Below are 22,599 nucleotides of genomic sequence, written 5' to 3'. Positions count from 1 at the left end.
AGTCTCCCCCAATACCCTAGGTTAAAAATGTTGATATTCTTCCCATCTTGCTTCTTCAAATTCCAATGTTTGCTTCCATAGATCATCACAAGAATAGCAATAGCAATAGCAGCTAGACTTATATACCGCTTCATATGGCTTTCAGCCCTCTCTAAGTGGTTCACAGAATCAGCATATCGCCCCCACAGTCTGGGTCCTCATTTCACCCACCTCGGAAGGATGGAAGGCTGAGTCAACCTTGAGCCAGTGAGATTAGAACCGCTGAACTGGAGATAACAGTCAGCTGAAGTGGCCTGTAGTACTGCACCCTAACCACTGCGCCACCATACCTAACATGATTTTGATCTTTTGTAGTTATAGATACATCATGACTTTTAAATATCTTTATCAAGGCTTTGGTGGCTGCTCTGCCAAGTCATCATCTACAGTTTATTTCGTGACTGCTTGCTTACTATTAATGCCTGAAAGGCAGAAGTTATCCAACACTCTAATATCTTCGTTGTCAATTCTAGGGAATGAATTCCAGGGTGACTCTGCCCACCGCCGGGAGTTCAATCTTGACCGGCTTAAGGTTGATTCAGCCTTCCCTCCTTCCGAGGTTGGTAAAATGGGGACCCAGATTGTTGGGGGCAATATTCTGACTCTGCCAACTGTTTAGAGAGAGAGCTGTAAAGCACTATGAAGCGGTATATAAGTGCTAAGTATTATTGATAGTTGTTCTACCTGTTGTCGTTAGTTTGGTCTTCTTTAGATTTAATTTTTCATCCCATTTTTCACTATGCTCCTTAACTTTTATTACTGGAGCTTGCATTTTGGGCTACATGTTTAGTGTCATCAGCGTATTGCAAGTTACTGATGTTTCTTCCTCTAATTTTCAATCCATGCTCATGTTCTTCCAATCCATTTTCCCTTAATATATATTCAGCATATAGGTTGAATAAATAAATGGAGAGTGAACAGCTCCCATTTATCTTAGAGGCAAACAAGACAAGAATCTTGATATAAAATAAAGCATTCTTAGACGGGTACATTTGTACTGTAACCAAAGTCTGCCAGAAATTTGTTTTATGGAAGATAACATGAGATGTGAAGTTCTCCAAGTATAAATATATTGAATATACATTGTTCTTTCCTAACGGTGGGAAAAGAAGAGATAAAATATTTGGCACACCTGGGGAATGCACACACACATTTTAGATACTAAGAAATAATTTCCAAAGACCAGATACTCTCTGAAAAGAAACTCAATCTTCCTACTTAGGATCCTCAGCTTAGAAGATTTCCTAACAAATTAGATTAATTGAGACTGCTGTGCATAGAAAAAGAATACTTTGTTAACCAATTACCGTTGCATGCTGGTAGAATTTTTCTAGCAGCTTTGATTCTTCTGAGACATTAAAATATCAAATGGCAACTTGGCCACACAGACACAACACGTGCCTCTCAAAATGGTCTTAAATTATACTTCCCGAACGCAGCATCTGAGCTTACCTCCTTGAGCGTAGAAGGGAAGGTAGTTTCTTGCAAGTAGAATTCTGCGACACATTGGAACGTGATTGTGAGAACGATGCCCAAACAACCCAGATGTACACAGGCCGCTTGGAAGAGTTCAGGATTCACAGTTTCAGAGCACTCCAGGATGTCCCCTGCAGCTGTCAACAATGTCATGGCTACCACCTGCCAGGGGGAAAGCAAAGGATCTGGTTGAATCTGGAAATCAGACAGAGGTGGTATGTATTCAGCCACTTCTGACAGGTTCTAGAGAACCGGTAGCGGAAAGTTTGATTAGTTCGGAGAACCAGCAAATAGGCTGCCCCCATCCCCTGCTGCCTCCCAGCTTTTGTTGCTCTGAACAGGAGAACGAAGCTGGAAAGCAGGTCAGTGGGGTGGGGAGGGAATGTGGATTTTGCAGTATCCTTCCCTTGCCATGCCCACAAAGCCACACCCACAAAGCCACACAACTCCCACAAAGCCATGCCCACAGAACTGGTAGTAACAATTTTTGAATCCCACCACTGGAATCAGCCCACCTATCACAGTACATTTGAAGAGTTCTGCCTTACTGTAATTTGCTTACATCCACCCACCACGAAAGAAGAAACATCTGTCAATCTGCCCAACTGGTAGACCGTGGACCGTGAGTTAAAATTGTCACGCATAGTTCTGTGTTCTGACCCCCCCTCTTCCACACCAAAGCACTTCAAGCCAAAGATACTTTACGGAATTTATTAATAGACAGACAGGTCCTTGGCAGCAAACTGGCACGGACAAGCCTTGGCAGCAATCCAGCACAGATAAGCCTGACAGCAATCCAGCCTGCCAAGCTCACAATACTGTTCTCCAACATTAGTTAATGCGTTGACTTCTGCAAAAGGGGTGTGTGCACAAGCATTCCTTTTATAGTCTGGAGAGGAGCCTAATTACCACCAGCTGAGTGCAATTACCTCCTGTAACTGCGCAATTGTTCCTTACGCCTATTAGCTCTCCAGTGCCGTGGATCTAGGAACAACTCCCTTGGCTCCTCCCCACTGCTGACGTCTGTATCACACTCCCTTGTCTTCTCCCCACTGGTCCAAGGCTCAGGCTCCTCCTGATGGCCAACCAGCCACTCTGCGCCCTGCTCGGAGTCGGAACCCTGTCCAGGGTCCTCCACATCCTCCAGAGCCGACTCATAGGGCCCCTCGCTGTTGGAATCTGGTAGCAGCTCCAACGGCTCCTGCTGGGCCACAACAGTTCTGTGTTCAATTTAACCAAGCTACATTCAGTACAGGTAGTCCTCGACTTACAACAGTTCATTTAATGACTGTTCAAAGTTACAACAGCATTGAAAAAGCTGACTTATGATTGTTTTTCGACATTACAACCTTCGCAGCATCCCCATGATCGTTTGATCAAAATTCAGATGCTTGGAACTGATTCATATTTATGACCGTTGCTGTATCCCAGGGTCATGTGATCACCTTTTGCAACCTTCTGACAAGCAAAGTCAATGGGGAAACCAGGTTCACTTAACAACCATGTTCCTAACTTATCAACTGCAGTGATTCACTTAACATCTGTGGCAAGAAAGGTTGTAAAACAGGGCAAAATTCACTTAAAAATGTCTCACTTAACAACAGAAATGTTGGGCTCAATTGTGGTCGTAAGTCAGCGGCTACCTGTGATTACATATATACAACATACTAAGATAGTTTTTAAAAAAGTTCCCAGATCAACTTTTTTCTTCCTTAATATGTTGCATGAAGTCATATTTCAGGTAGTCCTTGTTTAGTGACCACAGTTGGTATTGGTAACTCAGTCACTAAATGAAGCGGTCATTAAATGAAACTGTCCCTATGCTTACGATCTTACTTCACCTTTACTTGGTTTTACAGATCTGCAAAAGTTGAAAATGTGAGGATTAATCACAGAAATACCTTTTGATCATTATTGTAACAGTCAATGGTTGCTAAATGAGGCAGTCACTTAATGAGGATTACCTGTAGTCTGGGTTTACTGAGTTCTATCAGCCAAGCCAACAATATTTCATTGAAGCTGCAGAAGGCCTGATATCTAGGGGTTGATTTACACATAATTACTTTATTTTATTTTTTTAATGTTTGAAGCTTTTTATGTTGTGCTGTTTTGGGTGTTGATGCTATTTATGATTTTATTTGGCATATTTTCAACATTTATTTTACTCTGAGATTATTGGATGTTATTGATCATGTCATTGTTTTAAGTTCTAAACTGCCACAGGGTGGTTTGCTTGGAGTGTGCAGTAGCAACAGGATAAAAGTTTGTAGAGTTTCTCAGTCATCCATGGTTGTCCCAAAGGTGCTTTTTCAAGAAGCAACTGGACTTTCTTGTTTTTAATTTTGAAGACGTTTCACTTCTCATCCAAGGAGCTTCTTCAGCTCTGACAGGATGGTGAGGTGTTGTGGCCCAGCAGGAGCCGTTGGAGCTGCAAACAGACTCCGACAGCGAGGGGCCCTATGAGTCAGCTCTGGAAGATGTGGAGGACCCTGGACAGGGTTCAGACTCCAAGCAGGGACCAGAGAAGCTGGTTTGCCACCAGGAGGCACCTGAGGCGTGGAGCAGTGGTGAAAGCCAAAGGGAGTTGGTCCTGGACGCCAGGCAAAGGCGGGCAGATAAACGCAGAGAGCAACTACGCAGATACAGAAGATAACTGGACCTAGGTGGTTGCAATTAGGCTCCTCCCAAGAGAGTATATAAGGAGAGACTTTGAGAGGAGGCTGTTTGCAGGATTCAACTAATATACCAACGCTGGAGAAGCTCTCGTGTGTATTTCTTATTTTGGTAGTCTGGATTGCTGCCAAAGTCTTGTCGGTGTGTTTAATTTACTGTGAATAAATTGTCTAGCAGTAATCTTGTCTTGGAGTGCCTCGGAGTACGGGGGGGGTCAGAACAGTGAGGAATGGAAGGATTTATATTCCTTGCAGACATCTGGTAATCTGCACCCTTTTAGAAGGTTGTTGAAGCACTTTATCCATTTATCCATGTCCTCGGGGTCACCTGAGTAGTGCTCCCGGTTCCTGTAGCCTGCAATTTTTCCTCTAGAAATCCATCCCCACTCCCACACCATTCAAAGGGTGTCCATCCCAAATTGTATAGCTAAAAGTCTGTAGAGATTCTCAGTCATCCAGGTCATGGTTATCCCAAAGGTGCTTTTTCAGGAGGCAATTGGGCTTTTTTTTTCTTTTTAAGATGTTTTGAAGAAGTGAAACATCTTCAAAAGGAAAAAAAAACAAGAAAGTCCAGTTGCCTCCCGAAAAAGCACCCTTGGGACTATCAACAGGATAAATCATTCAACAAGATAAATCAACATGATAAATCCTTCGATCAAGTGAAAGCATAATGCGGTGAGTTGGTTGGTTTTGGTACAGCATGTGATGCAAGCATAGATGCTATGTTTTCTTAGCCTAAATGCACTAAGTGAACCTAGCCACCTAGTTTCTAATACCACCCTTACATGCTCATTAACCCTGTTGGTGCCATTGCACTCATCCAAGGCTAACTGAAGACAAACAACTGAATATATGCTCATCCCATTGGAACACATTGCCTTGAGTCAATCTGAAGCACCACAACTTCTACTGCAGCTATCTCCAGCTTGGTGACTTTCAGATTTGTTGGACATCAATTCCCATAAATCTTTGGGAATCCAAGAGCTCTTGAGAGAAGGATATTTTACCTCCCTTGAATCTTATCTTGGTTTTGCTGTCATCATATTGCATAATGGGTTTGCTCATAAAAGAGTTGTCTTCAGCCCCAGTGCTAGCTTCTTTTTTGTTTAGGTTATGAAGTGAGCTTGTCGATTGAAAGGTCGGCAGTTTGGCGGTTCGAATCCCTAGTGCCGTGTAACGGTGTGAGCTCCCGCTACTTGCCCCAACTTCTCCCAACCTAGCAGTTTGATAGCACGTAAAAAATGCAAGTAGAAAAATAGGGACCACCTTGGTGGGAAGGTAACAGCATTCCGTGCACTTTTGGCATTTAGTCATGCCAGCCACATGACCACGGAGACGTCTTTTGGACAGCACTGGCTCTTCAGCTTTGAAACGGAATGAGAACCTCCCCCTAGAGTCAGGAACAACTAGCACATATGTGCGAGGGGAACCTTTACCTTAACCCTTATATTGGGTATTTCTTAACATTTATTGCATACCCAGAGTCACTTTAGAAAGAGGGGTGGTCATATAAATGCAGGACAGGACAACCTTTTGAGAGCAATCTGCATTTTGGATACAGGAGCAATAAAAGGAACAAACAAAGAAGGCTGCAGATTTGTACGCCTGACTTGATTCAGTGCACAGATTTCAAAATAGACATTCATCTGTGAGTTTTTGATGTAATTATTTCTCACAGATAAATGAGGGAGACTTTAAATTGCTGGAATTCATATGCATCATTACTTGATATTGAACTATTTGATTCGGTTAAAAAAAATCTCCCTTATTTGTACGTCACCAGACTCCATACTGATTACCATGAGGGTACTTTGGAGATATTTTAAACAAGATGCCACATTAGAGTCATTACAGTTCAACTTCAGGCTAATTTTACCGTAACATTATATTATTACAGCAAAGTCCAAACTGCTCATATTTTTAACAATGGCTGTGCTTGCTTGCTATGCTTACCCATGGTTATCTGAACAATTTTAATTGAAGAAACCCATTTACTGGAATCTCATGATACACTGAACCATAAATTAACCCCATAAGAAGGGAGCCAAAAGTTAGCCAAAGTTGGTGTCAGCTAGTTTGTGATTTCTTGAGTTATAAAATAGAATTACTTTGTAAATCTGCTTATAAAAATGTCTACTTTCTTATCTTCACTTATTTTGGTTCAGTAAAATCTGATTGGCTATAAAAAAAAAATAACATCAGCTTCATTTACCATAAGATCCCTGGCAGGGTCAGTTCAATCATATGATTGATTTAAGAAATAAAAAGAAGCAAAAAAAAAAATGATGCTCAACAGAATTCTAAACACAAACCATGCTGAAGGTTCATAGCATTGTGTCTTTGAGAAAAGAGAAAGGAAAATTCCATCACTCATAACTGGCTAATTTAAATTCTAAATTAAAAGTATCTAACAAGCACCAGGAAGATTTACTTTGAACTGATAATTCAGTTTTAACATTCATTTAATGTTTTGTTTCCAATGGGATTTATCAAGTATTGATTCAGAGAGAGTCATCCTCAGGAGACAGTATAAAAAAAAAGGTTAGGGTTGTGGTTTTGACTGCAGGATTGAAGTTCTATTGGTTTTTATGCACATTGTATGTGCAAAATACGTAAAAGAGGCCAAAGCTTTAATTGCATAGTCATAGCCATGTGCTTGGCTTATTTTGACCTCAGCATAAATGCTCCTAGTTTCAGGTTTTGTTCAAGTACATCTGCTTCAGCAATATGAACATCTGCAGATCTGAGTCATGACCTTTGATCAACTGCCAAGCTTCTGCAAGGATGTGGAGAATATTGCACTGTTCAATCATTGGCTTTACAGTTTCACTGAGTTGCTAGAGAGGCAAGGTCCCAACCCAAGATAAACTCATCATTGAGTTTACAGTTGCTAGAAAGGCAAGATCCTAAGGTGCCATCCCCTCCGATGATTCATAACTAGCATTCTTCCTGAACTGGATGGGTCCCATAGCTGGAAGATGCTAGATGATGATGTAAGTAACTGTTAGGCAATGTTTTTTGAGATTCCAATTCTTCACACAGTGCGTGATGAAAGCATCCCAGCCATCCATTTTTCCCAACCTAACCCAGTTTTTTTCTCTCTCGGGAGATTTTCTCCAGCAGAGGGCACCAATGGGTTGAAATTCAGGCTACCCTCTGAGTCTCCAGTAGCTCTACAAAGCAAATTTCATCAATCTTCTGATTTGCCTTCCCTACAATCTCACTTGCTGAAAATGACTTCCCAGGGGACAGAAAAAACAAGGGACAGGAAGTAGAGAAAATTAGGAGTCGGAGGCCTTTGGCATGGTACTGCTGCCGTACTAGGTTTTTTTTTTTTTTTAATCTCTAGGCAATCTTCTGAGGTCAAAGTGGTTCAGAGGAGATAACAAGCTCTAGGGAAATCACACTAAAATCAATTGAAACAAACCTGTCTATCATTCTGAAAACTTCACAGCTGAGACTCTGCTGCTATTCTAGATAGCCATTAACGGCTTTGACTAGATACAATAACAAAGATGGACTTCCATTCTAGCAAGCAAAAGAGGCCACAATATGGGCCAACATCATTGCTTTAAAAATCTGCTCTCTGAACAGTTCTACATCATTCAGTAATCTACCAGATTTGGACTACATCTTACTATGAACTTGAGGACCGGTTCACATTTCCTATGTTTCTCTCTTGCACTCATATATACATGTACGGATACAGCAGTGGTGGGTTTCAAATTTTTTTAGAACCTCTTTTGTAGGTGGGACCTGCTTTGTGGGAGTGGCTTGCCAGCCATGTGACCGGGTGGGGGGTGGCTTGCTGGCCATGTGACAGGGGGGAGTGGCCAACTTGTAAAATGTGGTGAAACTCACTTAACAACGCTCTTGTTAGCAACCAAAATGTTGGCTCAGAAACTCTGGCATTTGAAGCACGCAACTCTTAAAGCTGTCAGGTTACAAGACCCTTGTACCCCTAACCCTTTAGAAAAAAAACCCAGGGGTATTCAAACTTGACAGCTTTAAGACTTGTGGACTTCAACTCCCAGAATTCCTCCTCTCGCTCTTCATCTTGATGTGTGGATGGATGGGGAGAGGGAGCTGGAACCGGTTCTAAATGGCACTGTAGATTTGTGGAACCTCTTCTATAGAAGAGGTTAGAACTGGCAGGAACCCACCCCTGGCACACAGACAGAATAGGCTCAACCTCATGCTAAACTATTGCTTAGTTTTGACCTAGTTTACTATTTGAACCCTAACATTGTTGTTATAAGCTAGCATTTAGATTTAGTGTGTCATGTGAAGTAAGCAAACATGGCTAGTTTAAATAACTGTGCTTAAACAAGCAAGGACTGAGCACAAACTCTGACCAATGCTACATCAGAGGTGGTATTGAGCCGGTTCTCTCTGGTTCGAGCGAACCAGTAGTGGCAGCTGCCTCTGCTCACACACATGCGCAGAGCTTGCGCATTATGTCGGAGTGGGTGGGCAGAGCCTCCCGCAGCTGCTACTACCGGTTCATCTGAACCGGAGAGAACCAGCTGAATGCCACCTCTGATATAGCATTGGCATGCCCAGATGAGGTTTGTGTGCTCATATTTGCGAACTGGTAGGGAAGGTAAGTGAATCCCACCTCTGCAGTTACATCCTCTGGCAGTGGATGCTATAATCTAATTTATAATATGATGAATTTCCAGTTTTCTACCCTGCATCTCCTACCATTAATCTTCCAATATCACGTTGTGATATTGAGCTGTGGTGGTGCAGTGGTTAGAATACAGTATTGCATGCTAACTTTGCCCACAGCCAGAAGTTCGATCCTGATTGGCTCAAGGTTAACTCAGTCTTCCAGCCTTCTGAGGTCAGTAAAATGAGGACCCAGACTGTTGGGGGCAATATGCTGACTCTGTAAACTGCTTAGAGCAGACTGTAAAGCACTGTGAAGTGGTATATAAGTGCTATTGCTATGTTCATGTACTTTCTCCAAACCATGCCTTATATGCTTCTATCATGCCCTGCTTACCAAGCTCAAGACTCATCCATGGGTATTTGAAAGTTAGGTTACTTTTGAGTTGATATGCATTATATTACTTGGGCTCACATTGCTCTCTTCCAACTGAAATTTGCATTCTGCATTCTGTATTTTGAGACTCTATTTGGGAATTTACTTTGTTTCTTTTCCTTGCAGCTGCAGAAATTCCTGATTCTGTGCCTGGATCACTGTTAAAGTTGTAAGAGCCCTGTGCTCTTTTGCAACTGGTTACCTAAATATTCCCATTACGCATTTACTTTTGTTCACACATTTGTATGTCACACTCCCGGTCGGTTCCGAGAAGTCGTCTGTATGTCAACATGCACTTATTTATAAGCACTTGCACCAGAAGAAAAACGCGGCCACTGTAAAACTTTCTTCAGAAGTTTTCAGGCAGGAAAATGATGCTCAGAGGCAGAAAGAGACAAGAAGGCAACATTCATCAAATACGTCTTCTTTCTTGACCCCTCATAGCACAGGCTGTCTTGTCTTTGCTGCACTTTCTCCCCATTTCCTAAGGTTTTTCCCCTTTGTTTTTTCCCCTCAGAACTGTTTCTGTCAGCTGCTCGTACATTTTATGCCTTCTTGGTTCTCAAAAAGGCCATTCCATCTTCTCTTTTGTCTCCCAATTGATTACCCGCCCTCTCTTATTAGCTTTCCCTCTCTTTCTTTTCCACAGCCTTCTCTTGTCGGGCCTTACAACTCACAGAGTTTTGTGGGAGAAAAATTATTAGCCACATTCAAACGTAGGTAATCTAGCTAGCCACCATGTCTGAACCAGGGAGAGCAATTTGTCTTACAAGTAGCCATAAATGGCTATTCCTGGGCTACAGATAATTGGAAGAAGGAATCGAAGCTCTGAGTTTCATCTTAGCTCCACCTCATACCATTTCATGGTTACAAATCCTCACACTTACATGGCAGCGAAGAGCATCCTATTCTGCAATGTTATGTCAATATTCATGAATTAATGCAAATGAGCCTTTATATGGATCCTCTATGTTCGCATGCCCATTTGCAAGTATAGGTAGCCCTTGGCTTCAAATAAGACCAGAATTTCTGCTGCTAAACAGGAGGTTAAGTGAGTCACAGCTGATTTTATGACTTTCTTCTTTATTACCACAGTTGTTAAGTGTATCACTCAGTGGTGGGCTCCTGCCAGTTTGGACCACTTCAGGTGAACCAGTAGTTCTGACCAACAGCTGGGCCCACCCACTCGCCCTGCGCTATCTCATCCTATATAATCCCCATTCTTTTGATGCCGCGCATGCTCACATTTTCGGTTCTGGGCAAACTGTTTGTTACCGTCCACCTCTGGAATCACTACAGGTTTTTAGTAACTCATGTAATTGTTAAGTGAATCCAGCTTCCCCTGTTGACATTGACCAAGGGAAGCCAGTTGGGAAGGTCTTAAGTAGCTCTCACATATCCCTGGAATGCTACAGCTGTCATAAAATACACTACCATGGGTAGTACAGTTGCCATGGGTACAGATTTTAATCATGTGACCGTGGATTACTATGACTGTTGTAAGTGTGGACATGTCACTTTTTTCAGTGCCATTGTAACTTTGAGTGGTTGCTAAATAAATGATTGTTAGTTGAGGACTACCTGTACTTGAAATGTATATATCTGTGATGGCGAACCAATGGCACGCGTGCCACAGGTGGCATGTGGAGCCATTTGTTAGGGCAGGTGAGGTATTGCGCGCTGGCCAGCTGACTTCAGCCTTCATTTTCAGCCGTTTTTCTCTCTCCAGAGGCTTCCCTGAAGCCTCCGGAGGGAGAAAAACAACCCAATGCACAAACCGGAAGTTCGGGAACAGATTTCCAGTTAGTGTGTTGGGGAGTTTTTCACCCTCTGGAGTCTTCAGGGAAGCCTCCTGAGGGCAAAAAATGGCTGGGTTGCTCATTGGGCCATTTTTCTCCCTCTGGAGGCTTTAGGGAAGCCTCCTGAAGTCTCTGGAGGGCCTCTGAGGGGGAGGGCAGGGGAGGCCATTTTCACCCTCATCAGGCTTCTAGAAAGCCTCTGGAGCCAAGAGAGGGCGAAAAACGGGTCCATCACATGCCAAAGATGGAAGATTGGACCATGTGATGAACTTGTGGGTGTAGGGGCAAGGTCTTGAACTTTCAACTAGGTGGAAAACCCAGGAAGCTGTCAGGTTTGGGTTTTCCACAGATGTACCAACATGTCTCTCTTATTAAATTGGAACTTTGAGGAAAGCTCTGCCTTGGACTCTGATTTAATTCTGGATGATATTTGGAATGCTGACAATAGTACTACAGGCTATTTCTGCTGCCTGCCAGCTGCCTGCAATTTGTCAGTTCAAATGTCACCAGGCTCAAGGTTGACTCAGCCTTCCATCCTTCCAAGGTGAATAAAATGAGGACCCAGATTGTTGGGGGCAATATGCTGACTCTGTAAACCACTTAGAGAGGGCTTTAAATCACTGTAAAACACTATATAAGTCTAAGTGCTATTTCTATTCCATAATACGTTTGCTTTTAAGTATATAAGTATAATCTTTATTGTCATTGTATGTACTGTATTTTTCGGAGTATAAGACTCAATTTTTTTCCTCAAAAAAAGAGGCTGAAAATCTGGGTGCGTCTTATACACCGAATACAGCATTACTTTGCCTCCTGAAGCCCCGCTCCTTCCCCAAAATGCCCGTGCATACCTTTATGGAGGCTTTCAGAGAGCTCCTGAGGGCTGGGGAGGGCAGAAATGAGCAGAGAATGGACTTTTTTGCCCCCCCAGCCCCCAGCAGCACTTTATAAGCTTCCATAATACTATGCATGCAACTTTTTTGACAAAAAATGGGCCCGTTTTCACAAAAAAACAACCATTTTTTGCTCTTTTTTGGGCCCCCATCTCCCGAGGAGCATTCTGCAAGCTCCCACCCACCCAAGGCTATTCATGCCTTTAAAAAAAAAACAGGCCCGTTTTTGCGAAAAACGGGCTGTTTTTGGGAGGTTTGCAGAGTGCAAAAACTTTTTTTCCCTTTTGGAAAGCTCTTTAACTGATTGATGAGAATTACATAGATCAAGTGCTGTGCCAACAGAAACACCTACCTATCTACTGTATTTCCCTCTCTCTCTCTCTCTCTCTCTCTCTCTCTCTCTCTCTCTCTCTCTCTCTCTCTCTCTCTCCCTCCCTTTACCTACCTACCTACCTACCTACCTACCTACCTACCTAACTAACTAACTAACTAACTAACTAACTCAACTAACTACTCTCTCTCTCTCTCTCCCTACCTACCAACTGTATTTCTCTCTCTTTCTCTCCTTCTCTATCCCTCTATCTACCTACCTACTTTTTTTTTAAAAAAAAAGCCTCTTCAAAACCTTGGTGCATCTTATACTCCGGTGCGTCTTATACTCCAAAAATACGGTAAATACAACGAAATTGGTTTTAACCTCACGGGTGCAAAATTATAGCAGAAACGAAAAAAGAAAGAAAAAGAAAAAAAACTAGCCTGCGCATGGAGTGATTGTGGTTGTATTTAAAAGTCTGACAGCTCAAGGATAGAAACATTCTTCATAATTCAATAAAATCTTCATAATCTTTGTTGGTATTTCCTCCCACACCACAACTGCAAGTCAAAGTGGAGGTTGCCTTTTCAGGAATGAGTTACACAATGCATCCCACATCTACCTAGAGACATATTTTCCTGTTTACTGCATCAGCTTTAGAATGGAATTGTGGGTTTTTCTTTTTAGCAGAGTGGATGAGAATTACGGTGTGGTGTGCTGGCTTGACAGCTGCAGATAGAAAGACACTACAGAGGGTTGTGAGCACAGCACAGAACATCGTGGGCTGTCCCCTGATACTATTAGATGATATTGCTAGGGCTCGCTGGCTTAGAAGAGTGAGGAAAATCCTCAGGGACAACTCACACCCTGGTCAGTCCTTCTTTATTCTCCTACCATCTGGAAGGAGATATAGAAGCATAGGCAGCCTCGCACAAACAGGCTGAAGAACAGTTTTTATCCATGGACTGTCAGATTCCTGAATGAAAACAACCGGCTCGTCCAGCACTGGAAATGTGAGCGCGCCCGTCCGCACATACACGCAGCAGTCCTGTAGTTATGCTAGATATAAATTGAGCTGGATTAGTAGGCTTTCAAGATTTATGTCATTGCACTCTACTTGCAGTAAAGATCTTTGCAGAACATGGAACATCAAACCTGGAAGGACTTTGGAGGTCTTCTAGTCCAATCCCCTGTTCAAGCAGGAGACCCTACATCATTTCAGACAAATGTCTGTCCAGCCTCTTCTTAAAGGCCTCCAGTGATTGAGCACTCATAACTTTCGAAGGAAAGTAATTCCATTGGTTTATTGTTCTCACTGTCAGGAAATTCCTCCTTAGTTCTAGGTTGCTTCTGATCCAACTCATTCTTGTTTCCTGAGTCTGCTCGCCTCAAAGGGCAGAAGACTGGGAATAGGGCAAAGGTTGGCCTCTCACGGTGCCATTCTCAAAAAAACTTATGGGAAATAAAAATGCCAGTCAACCCCTAGAAATACCACCTTTGTTTTTGCTAATAAAGCCTCTGTGTTCCCATTTGGGATCCTTTTATATTCCCATTGTTTCAATCTCTGCCTCCAATCTCACCAAAGCAGGCCAAAGCTGATCAGTAAGAGAGTGCAACAACAACAACAACAACAACAACAACAACAACAACAACAACAACCAGTTGTCAGACCTGAAGGCCATCTTTTACATTGGGCCTTTAGGCCTGCCACATTTTTCTGATGCGGGAAAATGGGAGGGTGGATTATATGGAGTGTGGGTGAGATGTAGTCAAAATAACATTCTTTTCTCAGAGAGTCAAGGACGTCTTGCCCTGCAGATGGGATGGTGTGACTGGGGGGCATCTCCAGTTTTGGATGGTACCTGATTGGACCATGTGATGGACATGTGGGTGCTGGGTAGAGACTTGAACTTTCATTTGGGTGGGGAAAACCTGGAAGCCTTCAGATTCGGGTTTTCCCAGATGTGCCAATATGACATCTCTAAGAAAATGGCGTGACCCGTCAAAACTGCGGTCCACAAAAGCGCGCTCGACGAAAGCGCGCATTTGACATCATCACAGCGCAACGAAAAAAATTAAAAATTGAAATAAAAATAAAATTAAAGCAAGCCAATTCACATAAAGGTAAGGGTTAGGTTTAGGGTTAGGGTTAGGGTTAGGTTAAGGGTTAGGGTTAGGTTTAGAGCGTTAGGGTTATGTTTAGCGTTAGGTTAAGGGTTAGTGTTAGGTTTAGGGTTAGGTTAAGGGTTAGGTTTAGGGTTAGATTTAGGGTTAGGTTAAGGGTTAGGTTTAGGGTTAGGTTTAGGGTTAGGTTTGGGGGGGTTAGGGTAAGGTTTTCGCTTTATTTTTACATTTATCGATCACAGCGTGATGTTTTCGTCGCGCTGTGATGACGTCAAATGCGCGCTTTCGTCGAGCGCGATTTTGTCGTCCGCAGTTTTGTGGTGGAACCGAAAATGGAACTTTGAGGAAACTCAAGCCTCGGCGTCTTCTTCTGTTAGGGGTGTTACTTGGAACCCTGACACCAGTATTTAGATCATACCACTTCCCCTGATCCACTAGAGATCCTGGAGTTACAAAAATTGCCCACATGCCACGCAAAAAGGCATTAAGCAATGAGATCATCCATGCAGCTTCTCCATACATTTGCCTCCCATAACATCAGAATAATGGCTAATGGAAATGGCTGTGAAGCCCCTAAGTTCCCTTTCCTCCACTGCATTTTATGGCCCCCGTGAACTGTGTTGGTGATTATGCTAGGAACTCTTGCAACATCAGGCACGTTTCTCAGTAACCATAACCACCGTTTGTAGGATGCTACTGTGACTGAAGTAGAGAAAAGGGGCCAATAAGCTCAGGAACAGATTGCTGAAATGTAGGGTTGTGAGGTCTACTTGAGTATAGAGGAGAAAACAGGCATTAGGACAGTGTTTCTCAACCTTGGCAACTTGAAGATGTCCGGACTTCAACTCCCAGAATTCCCCAGCCAGCGAATGCTGGCTGGGGAATTCTGAGAGTTGAAGTCCGGACATCTTCAAGTTGCCAAGGTTGAGAAACAATGCATTAGGACAACACCTCTGAGGAAAATTGCACTTCTGCTCCAGCTGCAAGTAAATGGCAGCTGAACCAGGGGCAAAAAAATAACTAAGCTGAACTCTCAAACCTCACAGACAATTTTGACTGCTGGAGTTCAGGAGGCAGCCCTTTTGCTCCTCACTCGCTTTTATTGTTTTTCAACAGAAACAATTCTGATAAGTCCTTGGCTGAGCCTGCCTTCTTCTGTATGTTATTGGTTCCTGGTGATTAATTTGGGGGCAGATCTACGAAGTGCCATACAATATGTCCGTTCGGTGCCAATTTAGATGTGCAAACATTCACCGCAAGCATTTAGAAGCGAGACAAGTGTCTTTTAAAAAGCCTTATTGCTTCAATGCATTTTCATGTCACCTCAATCGAGGAAAAGCTTTTAAAAGTCTTACTTTCTGTCAAACTACCATCTGGTTTATTTTCTTTCCCCTTGTCATATTACCGACTTTATAGGGGCTTTCCCCTCGCTTATTATTTTTAAGAAAGAAATAATGTAAAAACAACGTCTCTTGTGACAAATTTGTTGGCTACATTGGCCATAATAAGTAAGTAAGTAAGTAAGTAAGTAAGTAAGTAAGTAAGTAAGTAAGTAAGTAAGTAAGTAAGTAAGTAAGTAAATAAATAAATAAATAAATAAATAAATAAATAAATAAATAAATAAATACTATTTTTAGAAGCATGAAGATGGAGAAGTTCATTAAAAGAATTAATTGCCTCCACCCCACCAATCACAACTTTTGGATCAGATCTCCATGTGAGTTGCTCTATATGAGTTGCCAGCTTGGGAAGATTCTTGCACTTCTTCTGAACTGGAAGACAAAGGTGATCTGGATCCAGTTCAGAGACCACGTATGTTAGCAAAGTCTAGGGAGCTCTCACCTCTCACCTCTCTCCAGGCCTTCCGAAAAGCCGTTAAAACCTGGCTGTGTCGGCAGGCCTGGGGTTGATGAGTTCCCCTTCCCCTCTCGATTGTGTGTCTGTTGGTTATTTTAAATGCTTGTATTTGTAGTTCTTGTGTTTCCTTTCCCCTCTTTGGTTTGTGAGCCGCCCTGAGTCCCGCTGGGAATAGGACGGCATATAAATAAAACGAAACCTAAACCTAAACCTAAAGTCTGCCGCAGCGTTGGAACATAAAGGAAAAGTTTTGGGCCCAAACAATTCCTTCCAAAGTTATCTAGAGCGAAAGGTGAGGTGGGAGGAGGTAGTAAGTACACTGTGTGAACAGCACATGACTATTTGCCAGATTCTTAACGTGCAAGGAAAATTCTCTTCCAACTCAAATCAGTGACCTCATGGAACCTTTGTCTGTAGTGTTTGGGGCAATAATAAAGGAAGTACTTTGCTAATATATTTCACAGGATGTTTTTCTGCTTCCCAATTTAGTCTATAGCCCTGGGATATCCCAGCCAAGGATCCACTAGGCTTCTGAACTCTAGGCAGGCACTGTCTTTTGAGTAACTGCTCTGCCATGGTGCCTTGCATACAAAGGGACTAATTCTACATTATTCTCATTTATTTTCTCCCACAGGGGAATAAAAGCTGACATAATTAGCATTCTAATAACTTGCTCGTGAGGCATAATGGCTAGGAAATTTTTACATCCCGCCAGTTACAACCCAGGGGTCTTACCTGAGTGGCCAAGATGCCGTGGCTGAAGCCAGTGTTGTGAGTGCCCGTTCCAATGACCCCAGCAGCTGCCACATCTGACACAGCTCCTAAACTGGGCCACGAAACACAGAGAAGGGAGAGATTTAGCTGGGATCCAATCCAAAGGTGACTGTTGAGAGGATGATATTAACAAATGTGACACTGATACAAAAAAGCTAATTAACTGCACCTGCTCTGACTTCAAAACATGCCCCAATGAGTGTTGAGCATATGTCACAACCTATCAAGCCATAGAAATAGGACACTGACTATGAAGGGATGTTGCATGCAGAATTGTATTTCTGATCCTGGAGTGATTCCTTGGATTCGGAACACAACACAACACAACACAACACAACACAACACAACACAACACAACACAACACAACATAACTAACCTAACCTAACCTAATATCAGAGTTGGAAGGGACCTTGGAGGTCTTCTAGTCCAACCCCCTGCTTAGGTAGGAAACCCTACACCACTTCAGACAAATGGTTATCCAACATTTTCTTAAAGACTTCCAGTGTTGGAGCATTCACAACTTCTGGAGGCAAGCTGATTAATTGTTCTAACTGTCCGGAAATTTCTCCTCAGTTCTAAGTTGCTTCTCTCATTGATTAGTCTCCACCCATTGCTTCTTGTCCTGCCGTCAGGTGCTTTGGAGAATAGTTTGACTCCCTCTTCTTTGTGGCAACCCCTGAGATATTGGAACACTGCTATCATGTCTCCCCTAGACCTTCTTTTCATTAAACTAGACATACCCAGTTCCTGCAACCGTTCTTCATATGTTTTAGTCTCCAGTCCCCTAATCAACTTTGTTGCTCTTCTCTGCACTCTTTCTAGAGTCTCCACATCTTTTCTACATCGTGGTGACCAAAACTGAATGCCGTATTCCAAGGGTGGCCTTAACAAGGCTTTATAAAGTGGTATTAACACTTCACGTGTTAACAAGGACATATGTAATCAGGGGTGCATGGATTTCTGATCTTTGTGAAACTGAAATTGTGTTCCTATATGCACTCAACTGACAAGGGAACCACCTCCATCCCAAGAATCCTTCCATGCTTCCTCTAAAATCCTCTCTTAGTTTTGTTGGGGGAGGGGGGGAAGAGAACCAGTTCTGGATGCTCAGGCATTGATAATTACTCTTGGATAACCTTGGCTGTGAAAAAAAGAGTCAGTCTTATTAGATCCTTCTGTGATTATAGTTTTTTTTCATCTTGGTGTCACCACACCTGAGTGCATTTGCATATGCTTCCATAAGCCCATTTCATTTTCCAGTTGGCTTTAAAAGAATTTGTTTGCCACTCCAAAAAAGGGCAATGGGGTGAAGGATTCCCTCTATATGCAATTATAAGGTCTTTGGAGAGAACTATACCTGAGCTTCTGTGGTAAAATCATTCTGCCCGGCCCTAGAAGCAAATTTGTGCCTTGAATCTTAAGTTTGTAATGTATTTGACTAATTTAGATGAGTTGAAACCTGGTCCTAGAGACCTTTACTAGATGGAAGATTCTAAAAAGGTCTTCTCCGCTTCCCAAAATGGTTCGATTCAATTTGCCACTCAGAAGCCCATCACACATCTGGCCACATTTATAGACTGGTGATAATATTTGTCCTTACATGTATCACAACCAGCGGTGGGATTTACTTAGGTTTACCACCGGTTTGCAACTGTGAGCGTTGTAAAAGTTTACTGGAAGCCTTTTGTGCATGCATGCTACCTCCCGCGCATGCACTTTGCACACACGCGGCATACACGCATGTGTGCAGTATCAAAAATGAGGCTACCTAGGACGTTTTGGAGCCGGGGCAGGTGGGCGGAGTCCACCCACAGTTCGCCACTACCAATTCAGGCAAACCAGTCAGAACTGCCTGAATACCACCTCTGCTCACAACCCTCTGAGCATTTTTATAGGGTGTGTCAAATTTTTCAATTTTCAATTTTCGAGCATCTGGGGTGCTCAAAAATTGTGACACGCCTTTGGGGATTGAAAATATATTTTGGTTACTTTAATATAATGTTAGATGTCCTTGGGTAAGTAACTGCATAAATATCATAACTTTTTAAACATTTTGTTTGTTTCAACGAGGGATGTGCCTACCATCTCAGTGAAGGTTTACTTACATAGGTAGAGCTAAGCCATGTTTGCTCAGCTCCACGTTCAGATGAGAGAGCAAAATCCCTGCCTCTACTGTCACTTGCTGCTTCTCTTTGTCCACCTGCGAGGGATAATACATTGTTGTGTTAATCAAAGAAGCAGCCCTGGAGGAAATATGCGATCAGGACTGATTATGTCTGCACATGGGCCAAGCATCATTGGGAAGAAATGCATCAGACATCCCACAAGGATTAAATACTAAATATTTGATTCTAAGGCAGCAGCATCTTTTTCAAGCCTGCATAGAAGTTTTTTTTTTTTTAATATTCATGCTATAATAAGTTGTAAAGGGGTGCTGTGCTTGTTTCTTTGGAATTATTTTCAAAGTGGGCACAAGGAGTTTTAAATACAGAACCAGAGTCAAAGCACCAAAACTCTTTGAGTAATCATATAAAATTGGCACTGTGATCTTCAAACATGATTGATCGATTAAATGATAAAGAGAATTTTACCTTACTGGATCTTTGATAATCAGACTTAATTTAAAAAATGGTTTGGCATGATATGTATAGAATAGAATAATAGAGTTGGAAGGGACCTTGGAGATGTTCTAGTCCAACCCCCTGCCTAGGCAGGAAACCCTGTACCGTTTCAGACAGATGGCTATCCAACATCTTCTTAAAGACTTGCAGTGTTGGGGCATTCACAACTTCTGGAGGCAAGCTGTTCCACTGATTAATTGTTCTAACTGTCAGGAAATTTCTCCTCCGTTCTAAGTTGCTTCTCTCCTTGATTAGTTTCCACCCATTGCTTCTTGTCCTACCCTCAGGTGCTTTGGAGAATAACTTGACTCCAGTGGTGAGTTCTGGATCCCATTGCAACCGGTACAGTGCAACGGGGCCAGGTGTCCACCACATGAACATGTGCAGAACGTGCACAGCTCACGCATGTGTACTTACTGTCTGCGATGCTCTGCATCGCTCTAACTGCTTGGTGGAGCGTTGCGCAGGCACCGTATGCTCCGTGCGCGTGTGCGGAAGCCCCGATCAGCTCAAGTACAGGTAAGGAGGGCGGGTGGGAGGATGGACCCTGTGGAGCACCATACCTGGTGCTCCCAGCAGGCACCGGTATGCCCGTACTGGGGCATACCGATCGTATCCCACCATTGCTTGATTCCCTCTTTTTGTGGCAGCCCCTGAGATATTGGAACACTGCTATCATGTCTCCCCTCGTCCTTCTTGTGAGCCTAGCCAGAACTACTCTCCACTCCTTTACCAACATCTTGGAGCTCTTTACACATTCCTAGCAGCCTTTAGTCTTGTTGGTTCAGCTGCCTCTTTCATAAAAGGAAATAAGCCTTTGGAATTCTGAAGCTGAGCAAGATGAATGGTGAATCTGACCCAGTGCCAGATCCTTTTACCTCAAGGATCTTATTCATCCTTCCCATCTGGATCATGAAATCCTCTGTGCAGGCAATGTCTGATGGGGAGTGTCCACCACCAACCACTTTCACTTTCTTGCTTTTCTGCCTGGCCAGAGCCAAGATCTGCAAAGATGTTAATCGCACATTTAGAATAACACTTAGCAATAGAACTTAGACTTATATACAACTTCATAGTGTTTTACAGCCCTCTCAAAGCAGTTTGCAGAGTCAGCACATTGCACCCAACAATCTGGGTCCTCATTTTACTGACTTTGGATGACTGGAAGGCTGAGTCAACCTTGAGACGGTCAGCATTGAACTCTTGGCAGTGGAATGCAGAGTTAGCCCGCAATACTGCATTCTAACCACTGTGCCACCATGGCTCTTATAAGCAATCCAATAAGCAACCCAATACTTTCCAACAAGAATTCCCATAAGGTGCAGCTGGCACAATAGAGATAGAGGTATATATAAGATATAACAACAGATATAACAACAGGACATATTGTTATATGTAGAGAAGAATGGAATATAGAGAATAGTAAAGAAGTAAAGAAGATAGAGAACAGGTAGCGAACAATCAGTCATAGAGAACATCAAAACAACAGAACACCTGGTTGGATGTTGCTTGCTTACCTCTCTGATCTCATCAACTGTTGTTGGCTGGAAATACATTTCTGGAGAGGATCCATATGTTCGAGCCCAGTTCTGGAATCTGACTCCACCTTCACCATGAACCTAGTGCCCCAAAACATATAATAGAAGTTCAATCCGTTTGAGAATTCATTGTATCAGGTTTCATGAAAACTGCCAGTTTTATCTGTACCCTTCTGGGAAGATTTTTTTTAAAAAAAACATGGATGATAGCTTTACTTGTAGATTACCTTACTGGATCAACTCCACTTAAAATGGTAAACTACATGCACAAAATGAGGTACAGTAAAATAACTCCAAGATTCTAAAATAGAACTCTTCCAACTAATACATCAAGTATTGTGACAGTCTACTTAAAAAAAAATTACAAGACTTTTGAAACAGTTGGATGTATCCCCCTGAACTATGAAAGAATGCTAGCTGGGGAATTCTGAGAGTTAAAGTCCACACATCGTAAAGCTGCTGAGGTTGAGAAACATTGATCTATCTGACCTTGAAGATTGACCAAATTAGCCTCTGTTGCTGATCTTAAAGCTTGGGCAAATTCATACGCTTGCACCATCTCCATGATGAACAAATAACCTGTTCCCAGACTATTTTGGCAGGGGCTCCAGTTGAAGCCATAGGACTGTTTGATATCCTCAGCAGATTGGAATGTCTCACTGCCTACCAACTTTTTACAAAAGTGAATGCCAAATTAATATTCTTAATAGGATAGAAGAGAAAAAAAAATTGAGAGGAGGAATCATATTCATTTATTGAATTAATTTCTTTTTAATTTAGCATTTAAATTCAATTAAATCAAATGTAACTGCTGTCTTGGTCCTACCTATTCTGGTTTTATTTTATTTTTTGGGGGTCTCATTCATTTTCTGGAGGATGGGCCCTTGATCACTACTCAAATGTCATTTTCAGCTTTAAAAAAGGATTTGAAAAACCAGAGCCAGAACTTCAGGGTTGAAAAATCCTCCAATAATCAGTTTAGATGACAAAGAATTGGATAGTGGTTTGTCTGACTCCAAAATAGTTTAGGAGCAGAGCCTTTCTGCACACTCATGATTCTTGGTCAAGTATCTGAACTGCCCCTTTAAAGGATATTGTGTTCCTTTGGTGCAATGAAAATTCATTGATATTTCAGCATGTGACTTGGAAGTTGGAGGTTCCAATTGTAATCTCTCATAATTAACAACTGTTTACTCTATGTATGTAGGCTTAATATTGTACTTGAATAGGAGACCACCAGGAAATCTAGACCTATAGGCCAGATTAGGAAGTTAAAGAAACTGTATTGGAAAAAGGCAATGACAAATCATTTCTGTATTACTGTCAAGAAATTGACATGAGCAAATGTCATGTACCCAGCAGAAGTCAAGTCTGATTCAAGAGAACCCTTTTCTTCATGAAACCCTTGGAGAAAAAAAAAATCAGGACACAGTCCCAACCCCCGA

At 42.4% G+C, this 22,599-nt stretch overlaps 1 protein-coding gene across 1 annotated transcript in view; it reads right to left on the bottom strand.

Moving 5' to 3' along the window:
* Positions 1 to 21,230, bottom strand: part of LOC106552982 (L-gulonolactone oxidase) — a 37,834-nt gene extending 16,604 nt beyond the window's left edge. Inside the window, exons 1-5 of the mRNA XM_087717435.1 lie at positions 21,134 to 21,230; positions 20,495 to 20,620; positions 19,101 to 19,195; positions 16,956 to 17,046; positions 1,492 to 1,677 (exon numbers count right to left, since the gene is read on the bottom strand). Of these exons, the coding sequence (XP_087573561.1) occupies positions 1,492 to 1,677; positions 16,956 to 17,046; positions 19,101 to 19,195; positions 20,495 to 20,620; positions 21,134 to 21,172 (537 nt within the window). The 5' untranslated portion in view covers positions 21,173 to 21,230. The remainder of the gene's footprint in view (positions 1 to 1,491; positions 1,678 to 16,955; positions 17,047 to 19,100; positions 19,196 to 20,494; positions 20,621 to 21,133) is intronic.
* Between the last annotated feature and the right edge of the window lie 1,369 nt (positions 21,231 to 22,599).

The sequence above is a fragment of the Thamnophis sirtalis genome, unplaced genomic scaffold, assembly GCF_051295495.1.
Source record: "Thamnophis sirtalis isolate CommonGarterSnake01/CBP01778 unplaced genomic scaffold, rThaSir2_p1.2 scaffold_6, whole genome shotgun sequence".
NCBI classification, from domain to species: Eukaryota; Metazoa; Chordata; class Lepidosauria; order Squamata; family Natricidae; genus Thamnophis; species Thamnophis sirtalis.
Note: the sequence above shows the minus strand (reverse complement) of the source record. Positions and strands in the feature narration are given on the sequence as shown.